Raw genomic sequence first — 23812 nt, 5'->3', positions numbered from 1 at the left:
AGCATGCAGGAGTTACAATACTCATGGCTCAACTAAGAGAAACATTGTGGATTTTAAAATCAAGGAAAACCATTCGCAATGTGATAAGAAAATGCGTAAAATGTCAAAAATTTGATTGCCCTAAGCTAGAAGTTGAACCAGGGATTCCGCCCGAAGATAGAGTTAGAGAAGCGGCTGTGTTTGAAGTCACTGGAGTGGACTTAGCAGGACCTCTTTATCTTAAGGATGGCTCAAAATGTTGGATAGTACTGTTTACATGTGCTATTTACCGTGCCGTACACCTTGAGTTGGTTACATCATTATCGACAGAAGCATTTATGCAGTCTTTCAGAAGATTCATTTCTAGGAGAGGGAGACCACATGTAGTCTATTCAGACAATGGTTCTAATTTCGTAAAGACACGCAGTGCTCTCTCAAGAATCGATTGGAATGCCATTGCTGCCGAAGCAGCTGATCAGAAAATACATTGGAAGTTAAATCCTCCGTCCGCCGCTTGGTGGGGCGGATGGTGGGAGAGGTTAGTGAGGATGGTGAAGCAGCTTTTGAGAAGAAGTTTAGGACGTGCATCTTTGAATTACGAAGAATTAAGCACAATTTTGTGCGATTGCGAAAATATCTTAAATTCCCGACCCATCACCTATGTATCCGAAGATGTTAAGGATCCACAACCCTTGACACCTCTTATGTTCCTTCAGGAGTTGCCATCATCCGGAGTACCCGACCTTGATAAGGTGGATTCAAAGGAGCTTGGTCGGAGAGCAAGGTACCGGCAACGACTTAGGAGGGACATAAGAAATAGATTCCGGAAGGAATATTTAGGGCAACCGCGACAATTTGCATTGAAGAAGCGTAAAAGCAACCCAGTTAAGATAGGAGACATTGTACTGTTGGAAGATACGAACAGGAGAAGAATAAACTGGCCGTTAGCAAAGGTTGTGGAGATTTTTCCTGGCAAAGATGATATTGTCAGACTAGTTAAAGTCAAAACAGAAAACGGTATGCTCCTCCGCCCGGTGCAAAGACTGTACCCCCTGGAGATTAACAGCCCGACTACAACAGGTGCCCAGGAGCCTGCAGCCGCAAACCAGGATTTGTTGAGTTCATACCACAGACAGAACTCAAGGTGGGAGAGTGTTGCGAAAGCGACCTCGACCTCCTGTGAACTGTAGGAGCGCCCTCTTGCAGACGAGCGAGAAGGCTGGGGAGAGTGGAACTTGATTTCACGGAACTCAGTTGTATGGAACTTGATTCCGAAAGAATAGGACTTTAAGCTAGGAACTTGATTCCACCAATCTTCTATTTTTTAATGTGTGTGTGTAAAAATTAGTCTAGTGTAGCATTAGTGGTTTAATCGTTCATTAAAATATGTTATTAGATATTTAGGCTTCGTCATTGGTGCTACTACAGAACATATACGCAAATCAACAAGGGATAATAACGGATTACTTGCCGCCCGGGAAAGAAAATCAGATTAGATGCACGGGGATTTTGCAGGTGAGCACCTTTTTACCTGACTTTCATTATCCAGTGCATAACGTAATTACATACGTTAAACTAGGGAGAAAACCAAAAATAAAGCTGAAAGGTTGAATTGACTAAGAATATACAGAAATAGTAACATTGAGGTATTTCAGGGGGATTTCTAGGATAAAAGTTAAAATATGGTTCAAATGAAAAATTTTGTTTAGAATTTTTTAAAATCAATTAGTTTAGATCATCAAAACCTAGTAAACAAATAATATCACAATTAAAAAATGCTACCGTATTTTCCGGAACAAGCCCTGTGGCGCATACAAGAAAAAAAGCTTAAAAATGGCTGGTGTGGTGCATATAATGGGTGCGGCGGATGCAGTATCTTTTTTTTTTCCCCAAGTTTAAAAAATAAAAGTTGAAAATGCTGCTAATAAATGGCACCACATCGTTTCGTTTCATTTTGCAAAATCCTTAAACCTTGGGCGACAAATAAAGCAAAGACAGGGGAGGGAAGGTGAATCAGCAATTGCAGGTGTTCCACTGAGGAGAGAAACGCTGATCCACAAGGGCCAGCAAGCCTTATCGCGAGGGAGTAAAGAGTCGGAAAATCCTTTGACCTTCGGAGACAAGTAAAACAAAGAGGGGGGAGGGAAGGTGAGTCAGTGATTGCACGTGTTTCACTCAGGAGTCGGAGCAAAGCGGTCAGGGAGATGAGGCAGTAAAAGTACTAGCTGGGTAAAGGGATTTTACCACCGCCCTCAGAAAGTGGGTTGCTCGCTCAAACAACCTAATTGAAAACTTGTCTCTAAGCTCTAATTTTATTATTCACTCACATCGTCGCGTTCCATTTTTTGTTGTAGTTTGTGCGTTCTTGGCTTATCTTTTTTCACAGAATTTTTTCAGAGTTGCTTTTGAAATGGCTCCTAAGCGATTGAAAAGTTATACTACTGCAGCCTTTAAGTTTAAGGAAAAAAGGCAGAAGCAATTGGAAATTGTCTTGCTGCCAGAGAGTTTGGCACTGATGAGATGCATGTGTCCTTAGAAATCGGATAAACTAACCATCGAAACTGATTGACCAATCGATGGGTGCCAAAGGCAAAAAGTGCAAAATGAGGATTTTTAAAAATATTTCATTATTGTTAATTAAAAAACATGAGAAACAAAAAAATATTTTTTATTTACACTTAATCCAGCTTTCTTTACTACTGATAGTGCTTTTAAGTAGTTTAATGTTGGCTGCGCCCATATGGAAGGTGCGGCACTTACACCGGGTGCATCGCTTATTCCCGAAAATACGGTAATGTGTCATGGCGGAATGTTAAGAGTACATAATGAAATCAAATGAAAACATGATTTGAATTTCCTCTAATACTCACTGTAGCTTCATTGCAACTGCTACATTTGACAACATGCTGGTCACTTCTGCTCGTAATATCAATCATGAAACCGCATACTTTGCATGACACCATCGGCACTCCTTGAGGAGAGGGGCTGTAAGGAGGAGGCAAATCATCGGGACCAATTGGAGGCACTTCGACATACGTAGGTTCACGTCCTACTCCTGAAAAAAAATTTAAGTGAGATACAACAAATGCATTTTGTTTGTTGCACAACAAGCAGATTCCTTTTTCTTCTGATTTTCTATTGTAGCAAATCAGCTACAATCCCTACCGTAAGTTATGACTCCTCTGTATATTGATAGGCTTATGACATACGGGAGGGATGCGCTCGAAAAACCCTCATGTGAGTAAAAATTTTGCACAGTGAAATTGGCTATTGAACAGTGTTAGAAATAAGAAGTTAAATATCAGTACCATGGCTAGACAACATTTTTAGCATCCAAATGAACAAATTAATTGCCATTTTTAATAAATCAAATGTACCGTATTTTCTGGGAGATAAGCCGTGGCTTATATGCATTAAAAAACTGGAATCTGTCCCCTGCGGCTTATACGATGCAAAAGTAATTTTTGAAGCATTTTTTTAATATATGCCAAAATTGCCTAAAAGTTGGAAAAAACAAACCCATGCAATTCTCGTGCCGAACACACGATTCAATTTTCCATTTGATATCGAGTGGGCATAGACTAGCCAATCAGATTTGTACATTTTTGAGTTCTTAGGGATCTCAGTTGACTTGTATTCGCACATGTTCTTGCTGCGCAGTATTCTCGACTTAATTCGTAATTTTGCTTTACATTTGGAAATGCCTCGCAGGAAGACTGCTGCTTTTAAGCTTGCTGCTATGAAAAGCGCTGAAGTCAATGGAAATAGTGGATGAGCGGTGCATCTGAAGATGGAGGAATGATAAAGAACTCTAAGAAGTCATTCCTAAAACCAAAAGGGCTAAGAGAGGCGGAACTACTAGTTGGCCAAATTGAGAGGTGAACTTAGAAAAGTGAGTCCATGAACAGAGAGGAAAGGGACTTTCGGTGTCGACGGTAAAAATTCGCTTGCAAGCTCAGTTGATTGCTCTGCAGTGAAATATATTGAATTTCAAGGGAGGACCAAATTGGTCTTACCGATTTATGCGGAGGAAAAAAATTTCTATCCGTGCAAGAATGACTGTTGGACAGAAACTGCCTGAAGATTGGCTTGAAAAAAAGAACTTGTTTTTAGAATATATCAAAACATATATTGCTGATAAGAATTTAAACAATGGACAAGTGGGAGGACACACATGGACAACACATGGATGAAGAGGGTGCTGCTCACCTTCGATATTCTTTCAACAAGAACTGTGAGCAAAGCAAGGGAAAAGTCAATGCTCATCGTCACAACATGCCATGAAAAGAGCTCATTCGCATGCGTTTTTGCTTGCTCTGCAAACTTCGATAAATTAAAGCCATTGTTTATTTTTAAACCGAAGACTCTTCCAAAGGGGAATTTCCCTAAGGATGTCTGCATTAAAGTGAATGTCAAGGGCTGGATTTGTGAAAACATCAAGCTAGAGTGGCTGGAAGACGTCTTTTGGCGACGAAATGGTTCGTTTTTCCAGCCACAGGGTCTGTTAATTTTTGACTCCATGAAAGCCTACCTACTAGATTCTGTGAAATAAAAGTGCCGCCAGATGTCAACTGGTTTGGCCGTCATCCCTGAAGGCTTGACGAAAATCCTTCGGCCGTTGGACCTCACGATAAATAAATCATTCACGAGCCAGATGCGAGCTAAATGGGAGGAGTGGATGCGGAGTGGTTTGCACTCCTACACGGAGTCGGGTCGAATGAGGAGAGCAACGTACGAAGAAGTAGGATTTCTTCTTCATGGAATGCCATAAGACTTCGACAATAACCGTTGGTTTTACAGAAGCAGAAATAATAGACTTGAACATGAGTGACTCTGATATTTCGGATACATCGGATGCAGAAAGCGATGCAAATTTCGACTTTTATTTGGATTTGTTCCACTCCGATGATGGAGACTCGGAATTTGAAGGATTTGACGAGTACTGTTTTAATATTTTAGTATTTGTTCAATGTAATTTGTAAATAATAAATTTTTCTTTATTTAAAAAAAAAATGCGATTAGGCCTAACGTGACATAAATCGTAAGTATTGTGCAAAAAATAAATAAAGCAAACAAAGGTAAGTCAATATATATACATTTATGTATAGATATGTGTATGTAAATTTTGAAAATTCTTTCCTGGGTTCTCCAAGTTGATGATATTGCTAAAACTATTCATAGTACTGATTAATGTCTGTATTTTAGACATATGTCAATTTTGTGAGTTACTATGCTACATAGATGCTCGTTCATAGGTTTTTTTGCGAAACTTAAGTGCGGCTTATATGCCGATGCGGCTTATCTGATGATTTTATTTTTTTCTCTCGGAAATTTTGGTGGGTGCGGCTTATCTCCGAGAAAATACGGTATCTAAATATTTTTTTTAATTTAAGTAATAAAAAGAAATGCTGCACACCACTGATTGCATATTTAAATTAATCTGTAAAATATACAAAAGAAAAGGGTAATTCCATATCAAATCAACACTGAATATGTTAGGAAATTTCTTTTTAGTCTAAAACATAAATTTCTAAAAAAACTCAAAATTTTCTTTCCAAACTACCTTTTTAAAAATTCACACTTTGAATTTCTTTGTTATGATCTTCTGATCTACAAAGTTGGTTCTACTCAACAACATCAAACTTACTACTGTACTTTTAGTTTTTTGAAAAAATCCTTCGACTATTTAAACTTTTCAAAACTACACAGTAAACTTTTGGATTTTTTTTCCCATCAAGGATCTACAAATTGTCTTCAGCTACAAATTCAATCCTCCTTTCTCGAAAAAAATTCTAAACTATCAAGAAGTTGCAAAAAAATTTTGATAAATATTTGAACTTTGATTGTAATTGTGCTAATTTCTCTAATTCCATCTTCTTCAACTCTGATCTTGGTCATATTCTGACCGGTGATTTGAATTTTTTACAAAACAAAAAACTCATCAAACTTTTTAGTTTGGGTACTAAATATCGGCCTAATTTTCGTATTAATTTCCTAAAAGCTTTTAATAAGCTTACATTTGAACTTTAATATTTTTTAAGAAAAATCTCCTATTGTTTTAATGTTCCACTTAATGCATTTCTTGAATATAGACACCACTTTTTAATTGAACTAAAATCACGTTTACATGAAATTGTTAACACAGAATCTTCATACTTCCATCTCTCTGCTGATGAAAATAATACCATTAATGATTTTAAAAAAGCCTTTGTCTTTACAGTTGTTGATAAAGCCAATTCTAATTACTCTATCTGCTGCAAAAAATTATGTGCTAATATTTTGAAAAATGAACTAGAAAAAACCACCACTTATGTTTCCTCCAAATTTAATGAATCCACCATCATCAAAAAATTTGCTGCTGCTTACAAACTTTTTAAATTGCCACGTCCTGATTCTGTTAACTTACCTTACTTATGCAATTCCAAAATTTCATAAAACACCTGTTGGATTTCGCTTTATTTGCTCTGCCACCAACACCATCGGAAAAAATCTGAGTGTAAAGCTCGAACAGTTTCTCAAAAAAATTCTTGAACAACTTAAACTTCAACAAATGAATTGGTTCTGGATTGTTAATAATAGTGTTGAAGTGATCAATTTACTTAATATGCTTGATATAAATTACTTAGAAACTTGTGATTTTGAAAACCTCTTCACCAATATCCCACTCATTGAACTTTTTTCCTATGCTTCAGAACTTTTTAATTCGGTCAAGGATTCCCTTGATTTTAATGAATTGTTTTTTCTTGGTCTTTTTAAATTTTGTATTTTCAATAATTTTTTCAAAAATGGTAATTCATGTTTTCTACAAATTAATGGCATAGCAATGGGAGCTAATTTTAGCTCTACATTAGCCAACCTTTTTCTTTTATATTATGAGAGAAAATATTTAATTGACAATCCTTCCTCTACACCTCTTTGTTGCAGATACATTGATGACCTTTTGTGTATAAATTTTCCTAATTTTTCTGAACTTAGCAAAACTATCATAGTTCATTAACGCTCAAAAAGACCAGTTCTAATCAAAATAGCTTTAATTTCCCGGATATCAACATACAAATTGACTCAAATTGTTCCACTACAATCTATGATAAAAGACGTGAATTCAATTTCACAGTTAACAGCTTACAAGATTTTTCCTCCTGCTTAAGTAAAAAGGTTTTTATTGGCATTATTGTTTCGCAAGCTATCAGAATAAAAAGAATTTGCAATACCATTTCTGCATTTAAGCAAGAAATTTCAGTACTCAAAAACTTACTTTTTAATAATAATTTCCCTAAAAATCTAGTTGAAAACATTTGCTTAAGTATAGCCTTCGATGAGCATTTCGCTTCTTTTGAAACTGTTTAACTGTGTAAATGTATGATACAACCGTGACAAACCATTTTTTATGAATCACCGGGGTGGATGAATTTTTTACATGTGCGAAACAGGTGACTTGGTATGTCTATGGACTGATTTCTGGATATGTTTTTATGTTTTTAATGTTTTGTTGACAAATGGAATGTTTTTTTATCAGGTTGAACAATGGATTGGGATGTGTTTACGTGGATTTCAAGGTAAGGCAATTTTGTTATAGGCAGGTACTGTCCCTTGGAAGGCTAATTATTGGAACTTGTTTTCCTAATTAGTCGAAGCGAAACCCCCTGCTTTTAGCTTTAGATTTGAGCTCTAGTTTATTGTTTTTAGCTTAGCAAGTGGTGCTTTTGCCCATTGTTACTCTATATTGCATGTACTGGAGCTTAAACATTCTCTTCTAGTTCATAGTTAAAATTTTGGTCTTTTGACCATAATTAATGAATCCTCCACGGCTGATGAGCTCTGGATTCATTCTTTATCTATTCCTACTTAATAGTTGTTTGCATTTTTCCTTTTTATCATCATTTATTATTTATAATTTGTTTAATATTTGAAATTATGATTGCTTAATTATATATATATATATATATATATATATATATATATATATATATATACAGGGGTCTGGCCAGAGGATATTTGGGTCCGTTAACGGACCCTTCACAAAAATCCGATCAACCAAAACAGACCTTTCACAAAATCCCGATCAAACAAAACGGACCTTTCACAAAATCCCGATCAAACAAAACACAAAATCCCGATCAAACAAAACGGACCCTTCACAAAATTCTGATAAACAAGATCAGATCTGTCACAAATTGTTTATTGAAAGAGCAAATCTGAAAGCAAAATAACGCATATTTCTGCATCGGAACCTTTTTTAAAGTCAAAGTGGAGGGATCAGCTTATACAAAATCGGCTAATTTTGAAAAAAAAAAAAAATCCGCACTCTTGGGATGCTCCTGCAAGCGATAAATAATTGCTACTGCCAAATAAATATAATGGTTGTTTGTTTTATCACAGCTAATTAGCAGCGGTGTTGTTGTAAACTTTTCTGAAAAGGCATTGGTAAGCACTTTTCTCTGCTCATGATTTAATAAACAATAATAATATATATCTGCGAAATGAACTTAGAACTGCAAAGGGATCGAGTGAGGAAAAAATATGATCCCTTCAGATAGGGTTACCAACTTTAAAATTATCACCACTTACTGTCTGGCCTTGAACCTTTAATAATGACTTGATTAGAAAATATTCTCATCATTTTGCCAGCTTGTCAATATTTGCGTTTTCACGGTGCAGTGCGATGTTTAATTGTTATTTTGGGAGAAAATTAAATGGGTTTTGATTTTTCGATGCTAACAAAGATGATTAACTTTGAATATACTCTTTTAATTACCGTTTTTTTTTCTTTAGATGTCTACATTTTGAAAAATGCAATCTTTTAACATCCGATATGAGAATCATATTTTGTTCTTTTTTCAAGCTAACTTCGATTTATTAGGATTCAAATAAATGAAAAGTCTCTTTATTTCTGTTAGAACTCTCATTTCAAGTTTTTAAAGCAAAATTCCATTTTCTGTTATGAGTCAAAAATTAAAATGCTGAATAGATGGTTTATTTTATTTTATTTTTTGGGTCAACTGTGTCCACAGATAGTAATGACATGTTTATCATAGGACTCTAAAATGCAATTTTAAAATAATTTTATCGAAAATATTTCTTTTACAAGCCGTTTTTATACTTTTGATGCCTTCACTTTGAGAATTGCGATCTCTTTGCATCCGCTATGGGAATCCAATTTTTCGAATTTCTGATAATTATTACGCTTTGTTAAGAGGTAAACAATTGAAATATCTTTTTATTTTTGTTAAAATCACGGAATTTATAAGTTTTAAACGAAATTCTGTGCTTTTTAAGAGTGTCTTGGGTCAAAAAGTTGATTGCTGAGCCCTATTCCGAATTTTTTATTTATTTATATTTTTGTTACAATTATTTTAAGTACTGTACAGAAATATATCTAGTATAACTTAATATAATGTAGAATGGTATATAAATATTGATGCTTGACAGAGCGATGCCCCCCCCCCCCCGCCAAATACCAGAAAAAAAAATCCAGAATGATTTTTTCGACGTAGAAGAGGAAAACACTCAACTTCAGGTTTAATTGATGCAGTTTGTGCCATCTCTAAATTCTAAAATTTCGTTAACAAAAAAAAAATTTTTTTTTTTGAGAAATGTTTTGATTTTTCACAAAATTAATTCACTTTTTACAAAATTATTTGATTTTTCACAAAAAATGGATCCTGTGAAAAATCCTGGACAGACCCCTGATATATACAGGTTTTTTTAAATAGTCAAGAATTAAAATTTATGAACTGAAATATATTAGTCTACTTATCGATGGCAAATGGTCCGTAATTGAAAGTGTTGAAATAATTCAGTAAAGCAAAGGTCTCCAATCAACATTTTTTCAATCCTATGTTCATGGGTTGATACAGTAGAAGGCCTTGACCATCATGAGTCATGCTTCAGCACCTACATCCCTGCTACCCATCCCCTAAGTAGCCATTCCCACTCATCAGCTGCCTGCTGTAATGAACCCTTAGGCTTTCTCCCAGTGTAATATGAAATCCGTCTGCTTTCTCCCACTACAGAGGCATTGAAATCTTCAGTACTTTGTATGTTCTTGGACAGTGCACATTCTAAATTTTACTGCTTTCTTTCTTTGAGAAATTTTTTTTCCAAGTTTTATTGTTATTATAATGCTAAATTTACGCATATTTTTGTTGTTAAGAGTCAACTTTCAGTTGAAAATGGATAAACAAAGGAGTTATATGCTCCTTTGTTTATCCATTGCAATGTATTGCTGCAATCCATTTAAAAAGGAAGGACATTGGGTGAAAAAAGATCTAAGAACTGCAAGCTTGTGGATGACAACACTAACATATGGCATTGAAGAAGGAATGAAAATTTGTACTGCTTGTCGCATACAATTAAGTAAGCAAAAACATTCTTCAGTTCCTGAAACTGATAATGTTATAAGTGAGTTCAGCAAAGATCCAAAACCAGGCTCTAGTGCAGAGGATCCCGAGTTCATGAGCCCTCATAATGGGGATGTACAGTTTGAAGAAATTGTAGGCTATATTGCTTGTGCTTATGACAGCAAATGGTGGATAGGATATGTAATTTCAAAAGATCAGGTAGAAGAAGAAATCCAGGTTTCTGTCCTTCATCCTAGCGAACCATCATCATCATTCATTTATCCAAGAAAAGCAGACATTTTGAACATTCCTAAAAATTTTGTTCTGTGCAAATTACATCCTGTCACTGCTACAAGCAGAACATTATGCCAAGTCTCGAAAGAGGAGATAGCAAAAGCAACTGAAATCTTACATAAGAAGAAAGTATATCTATACTATAGGACTTACAAATTGAGTTCTATAGTAGCAAAGTGAGTTACACATATCTCAAACTGCTTCTTAATGGGCTTAAAAAATATTAAATTTTATAGTGTAGCAATTTAATTATATATAAATAAAACTTAAATTTGCTTTTAAAATATGACTAAAAAAGCTTCAGTAACTTAAATTGAAGTTTTTCAAATTTAAATAAAATTTGGATTTTTTATTCAATAATAAATATTTTTTTCACCGAAAAATTGTTTGAACTTGTTAATATGCTTGCAATACTGCCAAGTACTTGTTTTTCTATGCAATAGTCCCAGTTTAAACTTTAATTACTTTTCATCAGAACAAATGTTTTTTACAAATAAAATTAAAGCAACTGTTTGAAAGAGAAATTTTTTTTTTCTCCAGCACAAAAATGAGTGATGAAATTTTTAATTTATGTTGCTTAAAGAAGACTAAGTACCCTGTTATTTTTTTTTTTCCGAGAAAATTAAAAATTTTGATTTTCAGTTTTTACAAAATATATATATATTTTTTTAATAAATGAATTTTTTTTTTTTTTTTTTGTAGCTAGGTTTTGTTATATATTTTTTAAAACCTCCTAAAATACTGAACAAAACAGCACAAGTTTTAACCTTTTAAGTCAATTAGTTCTTTGATAGCCTTTTAAAGATTACTAAAGGATGTAAAATTTATGATGCTTCCAGAGTTTAAAAAAATTATAACTTTGGAAAGAATTGTTGAAAAAGTTTAAAACTTCAGATTTGTCATCACGGAGGTGTGTATCCTAGACAGATAAAAAATCATTACATTCTAAAATATTGACCTTAAAATTTATTTTTTACTAGCCGCCTGCAGCGACCAGCTGATTCGCCTTCTTACGCCATTCACCTTTCTATGCAAGCAGCCACCTACGGCGGCTGTTTGGCTAACTTGTCATTTACCTTTTTACTTCAAGTTTGCCGCCTTCGGCGGCTGTTTAAACAAATTTGGCTGCAGTATTAATCAATCCATCTTTATCTTTGTGGTGGATTGATTAAAACTACAGCCTTATTCTTTTTTGTGCCTTTCACATTTTTACGCCAAGATTGCCGCCTTCGGCGACTATCTACCTTTACGATCAATCTCTAAGTTTTCTTTTACATCTCTACTTATTTTAACCTCCCCGCTCATTTCCTAATACAGTACCCGCCACTAATAAAATCACTGGATTATAAAAGCAGCCGCTTTTTAAAATCAAATCTGGAAGAACAGAATCATTGCAATATCAAAACATGTTAAAACCATCTCTTAATAAAATCATTATCGCCGTTTTATAAAATCACTTTTGGACATGTTGCGTACAAAATTGATAAAGAAGCTCCAAGAAGTGAAGTAGAAGGTCTCAGAAGATGAGGAAATCTCGTTGCCGAATTTACCTGCTTCAATAGAAGTCAGAAAAGCGCTTGATGTTTACGTTATACTATGTACTTTACAGCACAGAGAAAAATATAACGTTGAAAGTTACAGTGCATTTTGTAAAATCTTAAACGATATTGAATCCTTACTCTCAAATTCTGTTAACCAAACTGCAATACGCCAATATTTTAAGACCCGTGTGTAAAAAAATAATTAAAAAAAACCCCTCGTGGTTAGTTAAAAATGACAGCTGTATTTTGAAATACTTCAAACAAAAATAAATGACGTAATTCATTTCTTTTTTTAAAGTATTTAAACTTCAAAACCTTTCTTTTTTTACAATGTAGGTATGCCGGTTTATAAAATCAGCCGCTTTATAAAATCAAATGTCCTGAGAACGAATGTGATTTTAATAAGCGGCGGTCACTGTAATAACAAAGATCACTCAAAAAATCGCTTTTTTTATTTAAGTAGAACAAAAAAAAAAGTTATCTCCAAAACTCCCCGTAGTGTGCAAAAAGTAACGAAGTAAAGTAAGTGACAAAGAAAAAAAAATCTCGCTGTTTTTATTGAATTAAATGCACACAACTATGAAATGTAGCGTAATATCGAAACAGCAAAACGTCCAGCTTGGGGGGGGGGGGAGAGATGGAAAATAAATAAATGCATTCCCTAAATTAAACAAAGGAAAAAAAAGCAAGCGCTGCCGGAAAACACGTGGTTATCACGTCACAAAATGTAGAAGTAAGCTATATAGTAAAAAAAAAAGATTCACATCGTTTGCGATTAAGATTCCGTCGTAAATATCGAATCGAAATCCAAGTAGTGTCGTCAGAGGCATAGAAGATTGAAGAATGCTTTTTTCGACCGATGCGTGGAAAGATATGTGTTCAGCATTAAAAAAATTGTTAAAAAAAACCTATTGCGTATTTTTAAGAACTTTTTCTTCTAAAGAGGGCGAAATGTTTTTACTATTTCCAACTTAAATTTTAGAAATGAGGCTTTGATACTTCTCGCAGGATGATATTAGAAAAATGTAAAACCCAGGAAAAAATGCAAATTGAAGGTTTTTTCAAATATTCATAAAAAATACAAAAATTGCTCTATCTTCAAAATTTTTTCATTCAGCATATTTAAAATTTAATTTCCAACACTATAGTACAAAAATATTTGTGTGGTGCGTTTGGTTCGGGGTCTGTGAGGTAAAAAGTACTAAAAAGTGCAAAAAAACACATAAAACATTAAATAACTTTTTTTCTAATTAAAATAGCAAAAATCGAAGCCCGAGGTGCACTTCTTCGGCAGAAACTGTACCTGTATACCAAATTTCATCTTTCTAGGCCTTACCGTTTTCCTGGAAAGCGCGCCACACACACAAACATCTTATTTTATTATATGTATAGATTGGTTGATTTGACATGGAATGACCCATTAAAAGCACTGTTGAAAGAGGAAAAAAAAATTTTCTGCATGATACCAAAAGAATGCCATCTTGAAATTTTGAATAAATGTTGCTAACAAAAGGCTAAGTAACATATATTTTTTTCAAGAAAATTAAAAGTTTTGATTTTGAATTTATACAAATTAAAAAAAAAACTTTTTTATTAAAAAAATTATAAAAAAAAAATTTTTTAGCAACTGGGCTTTGTTATATATTTTTGAAAACCTCATAAAAGACTGAACAAAACAGCACCAATTGTAAACTTCTAAGTCAAATAGTACTCTAATAATAGCCCTCTTAAGATTTTAATCAATGCAAAATTTCGGATTCCTCACAAATTTAAAAAATGCATAACTTTGCAAAGAATTGTTGAAAAAATTTGAAACTTCAGTTTTTTCATCCTGGAGGTAAGTATAATAAACAGACAAAAAATCATAACAATCCAAAACATTGACCTGCAAAATTTATTTTTTATTGGTTGATTTGATATGGAATGACCCAAAATGATTCCTTAAAAATAAAATTAATTGCATAGTCGAGTTTTGAAAATCAGAGTCTCAAAAGCCTGAGGTTCAGGTTATTTTGAGGTGCTTTATTGACATTTTAAGGTGTGTGCTACAAATTTGATTTATATTAAAACCTGAAAATAGATTTTTTTTCCCCTAATTAAACACAATAAAGTTATAAATAAAGTACAAGACATGAACAATATCTGTCAAGTGGTACAAAATATTTATTGACTACTACAGATAGATTAAGATTTGAAGAAACATGACTTGAAATTTACATTGTTTTACCACTAAGAGCAAGTAAACTGCCTCATTGTAACATCTGATTGGAATCAAAATGCATTAGTTGTCAACCGGTTTGCACACATAAACCTGCCAAGATCATCAAAAAAATAGTCGAATTTTCTTTGGATTGAATCCAGGGGTCTGGCCAGAGGATATTTGGGTCCGTTAACGGACCCTTCACAAAAATCCGATCAACCAAAACGGACCTTTCACAAAATCCCGATCAAACACAACGGACCTTTCACAAAATCCCGATCAAACAAAACGGACCTTTCACAAAATCCCGATCAAACAAAACGGACCTTTCACAAAATCCCGATCAAACAAAACGGACCCTTCACAAAATTCGATAAACAAGATCGGATCTGTCACAAATTGTTTATTGAAAGAGCAAATCTGAAAGCAAAATAATGCATGTTTCTGTGTATAAACCGATAATTTTTGGAACCTTTTTTTAAGTCAAATTAGAGGGATCAGCTTATACAAAATCGGTTAATTTTGAAAAAAAAAAAAAATCGGCACTCTTGCGATGCTCCTGCAAGCGATAAATAATTGCTACTGCCAAGTAAAAATAATGGTTGTTTGTTTTATCACAGCTAATTAGCAGCGGTGTTGTTGTAAACTTTTTTGAAAAGGCATTGGTAAGCACTTTTCTCCGCTCATGATTTAATAAACAATAATAATATATATCTGCGAAATGAACTTAGAACTGCAAAGGGATCGAGTGAGGAAAAAATATGATCCCTTCAGATAGGGTTACCAATTTCAAAACTATCACCACTTAGCGTCTGGCTTTGAACCTTTATAATGACTTGATTAGAAAATATTCTCATCATTTTGTTGGCTTGTCAATATTTGCGTTTTTACAGTGCGGGTGCGATGTTTAATTGTTATTTTGGGAGAAAATTATATGGGTTTTGATTTTTCGATGCTAACAAGGATGATGAACTTTAAATTAACTCTTTTAATTATCGTTTTTTTTTCTTTAGATGTCTACATTTTGAAAAACGCAATCTTTTAACATCCGAGATGAGAATCATATTTTGTTCTTTTTTCAAGCTAACTTCGCTTTATTAGGATTCAAATAAATGAAAAGTCTCTTTATTTCTGTTACTATTTATTTATTTATTTTTTTTTTATTTTTTTGGTCAACTGTGTCCACAGATATTAATGATATGTTATCATAGCACTCTAAAATGCAATTTTAAAATAATTTTATCGAAAATATTTCTTTTACAAGCCGTTTTTATACTTTTGATGCCTTCACTTTGAGAATTGCGATCTCTTTGCATCCGCTATGGGAATCCAATTTTTCGAATTTCTGATGATTATTACGCTTTGTTAAGAGGTAAACAATTGAAATATCTTTTTATTTTTGTTAAAATCACGGAATTTATAAGTTTTAAACGAAATTCTGTGCTTTTTAAGAGTGTCTTGGGTCAAAAAGTTGAATGCTGAACCCTATTCTGAATTTTGTTTTATTTATTTATATTTTTGTTACAATTATTTTAAATACTGTACAGAAATATATCTTGTATAATTAAACATAATGCAGAATGGTAGATAAATATTGATATTTGAAAGAGCGATGCCCCCCCCCCCCCCCCCCCCCCCGCCAAATATCAGAAAAAAAATCCAGAATGATTTTCTCGTCATAGAAGAGGAAAACACTCAACTTCTTTAAGTTTAATTGATGCAGTTTGTGCCATCTCTAAATTCTAAAATTTCGTTTTAACAATTTTTTTTTTTTTGCGAAATTTTTTGATTTTTCACAAAATTAATTCATTTTTCACAAAATTATTTGATTTTTCACAAAAAACGGACCCTGTGAAAAATCCTGGACAGACCCCTGGAATCAAAATGAAAATTTCTTTTGAAAATTTGAGTGATACATTTTTTTGGAAGACATTACTTTCTTTTCCTTGGACAAAGAAATAAAAAGGGCTTGTCCTTATGTTGTCCAAAAGGTGCTAAGTTTTAATTGCAAAGAATTTTCTGGATAATCTGAGTTTTCAGTGATCCGATTTAACATGAGTCCCAATTACCTTGGGTTTTTGAGACACTACTGTATTTTAAAATAACTTCGACACAGACCCAGATCCCATGGTGCAAGGGAACCCATGTCATTAAGGGGCCTAACAATCCAAGAAATCGAAAAAAAAATCTAAAGCTTCTTAAAGTTGCAAATATACACTGCTGACCTCTTTGGTGGAGGGGCTACAGATTTTGTTGCAGAGGGGCCCAAAATATATTAATCCGGGACTGATTTGGGATTTTAATTCTTCAAATCAATTGTTGCTCTTAATCCCAATGAGTCAGGAAAGATAAACTCTGATCCAAATTTTTAGGCACCAAATTTCGCACCTAGACTTTAGCTTTTTACATGTAAACCTGCTGTGCCAAGCACAGAAGTTTATCTGCATTTTTTTTATCAAAATTGAGTTAGTCACCAGGTATAATCCGAATCCAGTATTTAGAGGATTAAGATGTAAAACTTCTGGAAAATTTTAAGCAGTAGGAAAAAAAATCCTTCACGCTTGGATCATGTTGGTCCACTTTACAAAGTTCGGTTAAAAAATTAATATAAAAAAGCTAATCAATTCGACATTATCAAAAAAATCTGAGATGAGAAAGATTCAGTGAAATTTATTGTAGAAAATTGAAAGGATCATTACATTTTAGGATTAGATAAAAAAAGAGCAGTAGAAAAACGGCCCAAGGTGCCTCATCTCCCCCTACATAGCTATACCGTGGAACGCCGACATTTGTCTCTCTCTATTCGCATTATTAGCAATACATCCAACTAAAACTGAACCTGTCATTCACACCTTTCTTTGCTATATGGACAGGGTCACTTAAAGGAATTGGTCAAAAACCACAGAAATGAGGGCTGACAGTGGAAGAACTCTAAAAACTGCACACGGAGTAGAAGCGTTTAAAAAAAATTGGGGGTGAGGTAGAAAGTAGTAAAAGAAGCCTTTTCACAGCAGATTATTAACCAACTGTGTTACTGCTGGTAGAAAACAGAGCGTGGTGGGAAAATTGCAGTGAAACAGTGCTGGGTTCAACAGAAGCATCAACTTGCTGAACAACAATGTTAATAGTCAAAGGCAGAAGACATTGATTAGGTTGCAGAGAAAGAATCACAAGATTACACTAGTGTAAAAAATAAAAAAATAACACCTCAAAGATAGAAAACACCTGAAGGAATTCTGTCTCGATATTTTTTTATGGAGGGAGACTCCCTTTTCAAGTGTCCCTCTTTCTCCTTCCCATATTTCACTTATGCGATCAGCCCATCCCAATACAAGCAAAGTGCAGTTGTATTCTCATTTGGGTAATACATGAACTGAATTGTATTTTTATTGTTTTTCATAGGTTTAAACAAATATTTTCTGTAACCTTAGTGTTCTGGAACGCCAAAAGCAAACTTACATTGTACATTATGTGAAAAAATGATTCGCCCTTCGAACTACTTTCTAGAACGAATAGCGAGTTTCCACTACTTAATTGCATTTTCATTTGAACTGACGTATAAGTCAACGTATTTTTGAATTATTTACATTTCTCAAACTATTAAGGTAGTGATAAAGACAGTTGATTTATCATTCGTACGAAGAAAAGTGCAGTACATTTGAGGCGCTATGGTACAAAATTAAGCCCTATTAAAATTTCACTCAACATACATTCATTCCACAAGGAACGAAGTAGTTTGCAAAGCAATCTTAGCACCAAAAAAAAAGTGATGTTTGAAACGACTAGAATTTGGAATTTCTGGAAGTTGGTTCACATCAAATGAAACATACCTTCTGAACTTTGATTTTGACCATATCTTTGGGAGCTAAAATCCTCTTTCAGCAGCGGAGATCTTTCAGAAGCCATTTTAACTGTTTAATGTTTTTTTTTTTTTTGCATCAGCTGACTTTACTTCCGAAGTACTGTCGTAAAATGCTGTCCCCTGCCTGATTGAAAACTTCAATGGCTTAACAGCTAGTTAATTTTTTTTTATGCAATTTATTTCTTATTCCAAACTAATTGAAAGCCAAAGAAATGCCCTTATTTCAGGTACCATGATCTATGATTTTTATGCTTGAAATTTATAGCATTTAGCAAAAATTTCCTGATAAATTAAAAAAATTAATATAAAAAAAATGCGTAGTTTTTTTTTTTAAGTAGAAACTGGCAACGCTTTAAGTTGCTTTGCAAACTTTTTGTTTTTATTCAGATTTTAGAAAAGTAACCGCTCTTTATGTGATGTTAAGAACTCTTTTTTTCTGAATTTCAAGTTTTGCTTTAAATTCTTTTCAACCAACTACGTTTTTCTTAATAAACAAAAAAATTACGTCATTAATTTCGCATTTCCGCATCTGCTGCAATCACGTGGACATTACCTTCGACGCTGATTGGTCTGTAGTCTTGTAGGTCACCATAATAGAATTCTTACCTCTACATTTTAACCTGTGGCAAACGGACGAACAGAAGGATGCGTCCTGTGTTTTGTTGATCGTAATATGTTGATGTTTAATGTAAATATGTATCGTCCTTCATGATAGATCATCTCTCCAAAACACATCAGAAAGAGAAATTTGATAGATTCAGTGAGTCTTCCATGATATCATTCGTTTCTAAAGCTGGTTACTTATTATTTCAGCACTACACTTCCAAGTGTAAAGCGTATTGTGATTTTACTAAGAAGCTGAAATTAGAGGAGAACTGTAAGAAAAAATTGATTTGAAGTTGTTAAAAAAGTCTTTGTTGAGTTGTAGATTTGAATATTGAAACTGCTTGACTTAATTTTGCGATTTTGTATTGATCTCGTACGTAGTTGACAGTTGGGTCATCTGATCGTACGCCATCTTGGATGAGAAGAATTAGTACAAGTGAAGGAAAACTGAAGAAACGTGATAGAATTAAAAAATTATGATGGAAATGATGGGTCGCAACTCGGACTATTTTCACCTCGCCCAGCAAGGCGTCCAGTTGAATCTGAATTCTGCACTTTGCAGTTTAGTGACGCCACCTCGGTGCAATAATGGCAGCAACAACAAGCGAACGACGCAGTTCAAGGTCAAGACTCCCCCACCTACAAAATTGGCCGAAAATCTCAGCAAATCGCTACCTAAAAATTCTTTGACCAGGAATAGTCCGTCCAGACTATCACCCAGTCAGTTGCAAGGAAAGGATTTCTACGCTGGTGCTAAGTTTGGGGAGAGGCCTCCGCCAACCGAACTGCCAAAGCCTCCCAATCACTGGGTGAGCGAAAATCGAATGATGTTCGCCTCCAAAGAGCAGAGCTGTTTAGAGATGACAAATAACCTGAAAGTTTTACTTAAAGTGCAGTCATAAGATTTCTCGTGTGCCACATTCGCTGAATTTCCATAATCACTAACTCGGTGTTGCTTAGGGTTGCAAAGAATTCTGAAATGTATCAAAATTCTTACTTAAAAACTGAAAACAAACTCTTAAAAAATTGCCTTTAGAACAGTATATTTCCTTTTAATTTTAATAAATGCTCGTTTTACTTTTCAGTGCTTAAAATTTTCATCTAATTAAGTTGAAATGTTGTATTTAACCATAAGATGCCTCTAAACTCTTTCCCTACATTAATTGTTAAATGAATATTATATGTTATTATTTTTTGATGGAGTAACAATCCCATTTAATTACTCTTCAGAATAAGCATTGACTAAATTTTAGAATTAAAATTATTTGCTCTACTGCAGTAAAGTGATTTTAATAATGAAAAGTCTATAACTTTCAAGGTTTTAGCAATAACTAATGTTATAAATTTCTTGAAAAGGGACTTTTTCAATGAATTTCCTCATCAATCTGGTACTTTTTTCTTTCATTTGAAACTAGTATAAAATTGATTTTCGTTGCATTTAACATCCATCATTTTTTCCCATTTGGCATCTTAATTGTATGCAAAAAAGTAGTATTTTAGATAACTAACCCTAAGCACTTGGATATAAATTTTGAGATAAAATTTAGTGTAACTATAGTTATTAAATAGGGCTTGAATATTTTTGGGGAAGCATGGTAAGTGCTTGCTTCATCATCAATTTTTATTCGACTGGTGCCTTCTTTACTTTTTTTGCACTGCCAAAAAACATAACAAAAGTGGGGTTGTTTACTTTTAAATTTAGGGTTGAAGAAGTCAAATTAATATATTCAATGAAATCGTTTCGAGTTATATTCAAGCTCTGTTTATTTGGATGCATTTTTGATATCTGACTCAAAACTTAAGTTTTTACTAATGAATCGTTTATAGATTCAAAAATGTATCTGTTATAATCAGTGTTACTATTGTGTTTGCTTGTTAAAGCTTTGAAGTCCAAATAAAGTAAAAATCCCACAATATTGATCAGTTAATGAATTATGAGACTTGATCAACAAAAATAATGTATTTTAAATTTTTTTTTTAAGATTAAGCACTGAATCAAACTTTTTTCCTGTACATAATAATGGTAAGGATGCTTGTCTTAGTACTTAATTAAAAACAATTGTGAACTGACCAAATGCTGAATTAGCCTAGTAAAGTTATAGAAGTTATTCTTTGAAAGCATGTTTTTTAGTGGGTTTAGTTTAAGCATAGGGACCAAATAAGTGCACCGTAAGACTTAAAACTCAAATTTTTAATCCATTTCATCTGTATGCTTTTTACTGCACATTATAGTGACTGATATTAAGCCTTATTTTAATGCTTTGTAATTTTCATAAGTTGCTTCAGTTTCTCATAAGTTAATAACAGGCATAGAGAGTTGTTTTTATTCCAAATTCTCATGTAGCCATTAACATTATTAAGTTGAATTTTTAACTAACAAATTTGTTTTCAATAATTTTAGAAACTTAACTTTCCATAATATTTCTTTCTGAACAGTTCATTGATTGTAGGACATCATAGAAATAAAATTTTAATCTAGCATTAGTGTTTTAACCAAGCATTTTCAAGAGGATGCTGTGAACTCTTTTGTTGTTAATCTTTGATATACCCAGCCCTCTTATTTTTTTTTTTTTTTTTTTTTTTTTCATTTGAATACTTGCATATTTTTGGCCTCAAAACATATTTTTCTTGTCTCCTTTACAATGTGATTTTGATATTAATCCAAACATAATCCTATAAATTGAGCATTAAAAACAGTTTTTGTGATTATTTATAAGAAAATAATTACTATATTGTTGCTGTGGAAAGTATTAAAGGAATAAAGCACCTTTTCTACTACAAAATTCCTATTCAAAACTATCGTTTTAATTGAATTAAAGTGACCTTTAATATGGAATCACCCTGCCTCTTTTTCGGTCTGGGGGAAACAACCAACATGAATTTAGGAATTAAAATGTGGGAAATCTGTATTGCATCTGACCAACATCTCTAAGAAGTCTGCCGAAAATAAAACTTATATGCAATAGCAGCTTCATCAGTAATCATACATTAGCTAATGTGCCGTAATTTCTTAACTTCTCATACATTTATCTTGTTTCAATGCTGTTTCCTTTCATTTTTTTAAAAATAATTATTGTCATTATAGCATTAACATTTTTGCAAATCAATATGAATACAATTTATCTGGAGGAGGTACAAAATTCTTTTCATTTTTAGTTAATGGAAACTTTATCGCAAGTTTTCAGATTTCAAATCATTTTCTAGAATTTTTTCTGATTTTATAGACCGCTGGATGGTTAATTTGCCAAAATTCTGGAAGATGATTTGTTTGTTTGGTAGGGTTTTAGAAGAATAACTGATATAATAATTGAAATGACAAAATAAAAATTAAGATTCATTCTGTTGATCAGATCTCATTTTAAATATTTCAATGTTGTTATTTCAAATAATTTTTCATACACTTCGTTTAAAAAAGTTCTAATTTTTAATGCATTTTATTTTTTTTTTTCATAATCCATGCCTTGATAAAGTTGTTTTTACACACTTTCTCAAAAATCCTCTTAAAAGCACATTGATTTTCTAGCCTAAATTGTTCAAAAGTTATATTTATGTATGTGTGATAAGTTTATCATTTGAGCATTATATCAATGTTCTGGGATTTTTAAAGTTTACATAATATTTATTTGCAATGTGTATCATTTGAATTTTTGGTCATTTTCATGTGTATCTTTATTTTAGCTTTTATGATTTTTACCTTACTTAAATCTTATGTAAACTTCTTTAGATTTAAAAAAAAAATTTTAACTTACGACTGGAAGCTTTAACGAGCAGCACCAAAATGTATATGTGTATAAAGTATAAATGTATTTTTATTCCCTTGTGAGGAAAAGTTTTAAAGTGTGCTAAGGCAGCATTTCTCAACCTTATTGGATCTACTGACAGGTTATTTGGAAATAACTTAATTTTTCTTCTCACTAAAAAAACTAAGAAATATTTCAAAACTATTGAATGCCTTGTTCCTAGTTTATAGTTTTACTATCATTAACTTATAATTATTCATTTGTAAAAATTTTTAACCTTTGAAGAAAATTAAAAAACATGATTTTAAAGTCCAGTCCAGTTATAAAAATCGGCAGTAACTAGTTACAAATCCTCCAATGTTGCCTTCTCAGTAACAAAATCCTAAAAATGTTTGTATCAACATGGAAAATCTTCTACAAAATTTTATCTTTCATTTCTTGCTTGAAATTAACAAATCAAAGTTTTCCATAGATTGGTGCCAGTCAGGAGGACCAATGGTTGAGAATGCTTGTGCTAAAGAGCTATGTTATTTTCAGTGATTTTTTTTTTTTTTTTCCTGTTTTGAGACTTTTTCTCAAAAGTTTAATCTTTGTTGTTCTTTATGGTGATCTTAAAATTAAGTTGCAATTTTGAAGTAGATTTAAAAGAGATTTTGAGGGTTAGTGCCCCTTGTTGGCTTGCTTTTGTCTAGTCACGAAGACTTTTTACTATGGTATATATTTTTATCAACTTTTGTAATTGGTGCCAGCACGAGAGGACTGTTAGCTGTGATATTCATCTCTTCGCTCTCAATGGAACAAAGTCATAGAATCCCCAGGCACCCCTCTGCGGCGAGGAAGAGTGACGGAAGGTGGATTCGTCCAGAATGTTCGGCGTTGTAAAACTCCCAAAAGGAAGTGCAAAGGGAATGTGTGGTAGCCGTGTCCTTTGTCTGGGGATTCAATTGCAGCACACATTCCACAATTTTCATAAAACATTTTATCATTCAACGCACATGTTCAGAGCTGAGTTTTTAAATCATGTGGTATGTTGTGATCCAAAAGTCTTAAGGTGCTGTAGTCGAAATCAAAGTGCTTTGTGACCTGCCATCAGGAGAAAAGGACTCTTTATTAGTATTTGCCATCAAGAGACACTAACAGATCTACTATTATGCCTTGTGTGTATTGATGCTTTTTTTTTCTAATGTTCAAAAGTATTTTGTATTTCTTTGCCAAAGACTTTCACTTTACTCTCTTCTTTTTCTGTTATT

At 33.1% G+C, this 23812-nt stretch overlaps 1 protein-coding gene across 2 annotated transcripts in view; it reads right to left on the bottom strand.

The window, feature by feature from the left end:
• The window catches only part of LOC129221580 (type 1 phosphatidylinositol 4,5-bisphosphate 4-phosphatase-like), a 63904-nt gene extending 45615 nt beyond the window's left edge, over positions 1 to 18289 (bottom strand). For both annotated transcript variants that reach the window (XM_054856086.1, XM_054856087.1), the window contains exons 1-2: positions 18185 to 18289; positions 2850 to 3034 (exon numbers count right to left, since the gene is read on the bottom strand). In XM_054856086.1, coding sequence (XP_054712061.1) covers positions 2850 to 3034; positions 18185 to 18260 — 261 coding nt within the window. In that variant the 5' untranslated portion in view covers positions 18261 to 18289. The remainder of the gene's footprint in view (positions 1 to 2849; positions 3035 to 18184) is intronic.
• Positions 18290 to 23812: the final 5523 nt, after the last annotated feature.

This window comes from Uloborus diversus, chromosome 4, assembly GCF_026930045.1.
Source record: "Uloborus diversus isolate 005 chromosome 4, Udiv.v.3.1, whole genome shotgun sequence".
NCBI lineage: Eukaryota > Metazoa > Arthropoda > Arachnida > Araneae > Uloboridae > Uloborus > Uloborus diversus.
The sequence above is the reverse complement of the archived record's forward strand: the minus strand, read 5'-3'. Positions and strand labels throughout refer to the sequence as shown.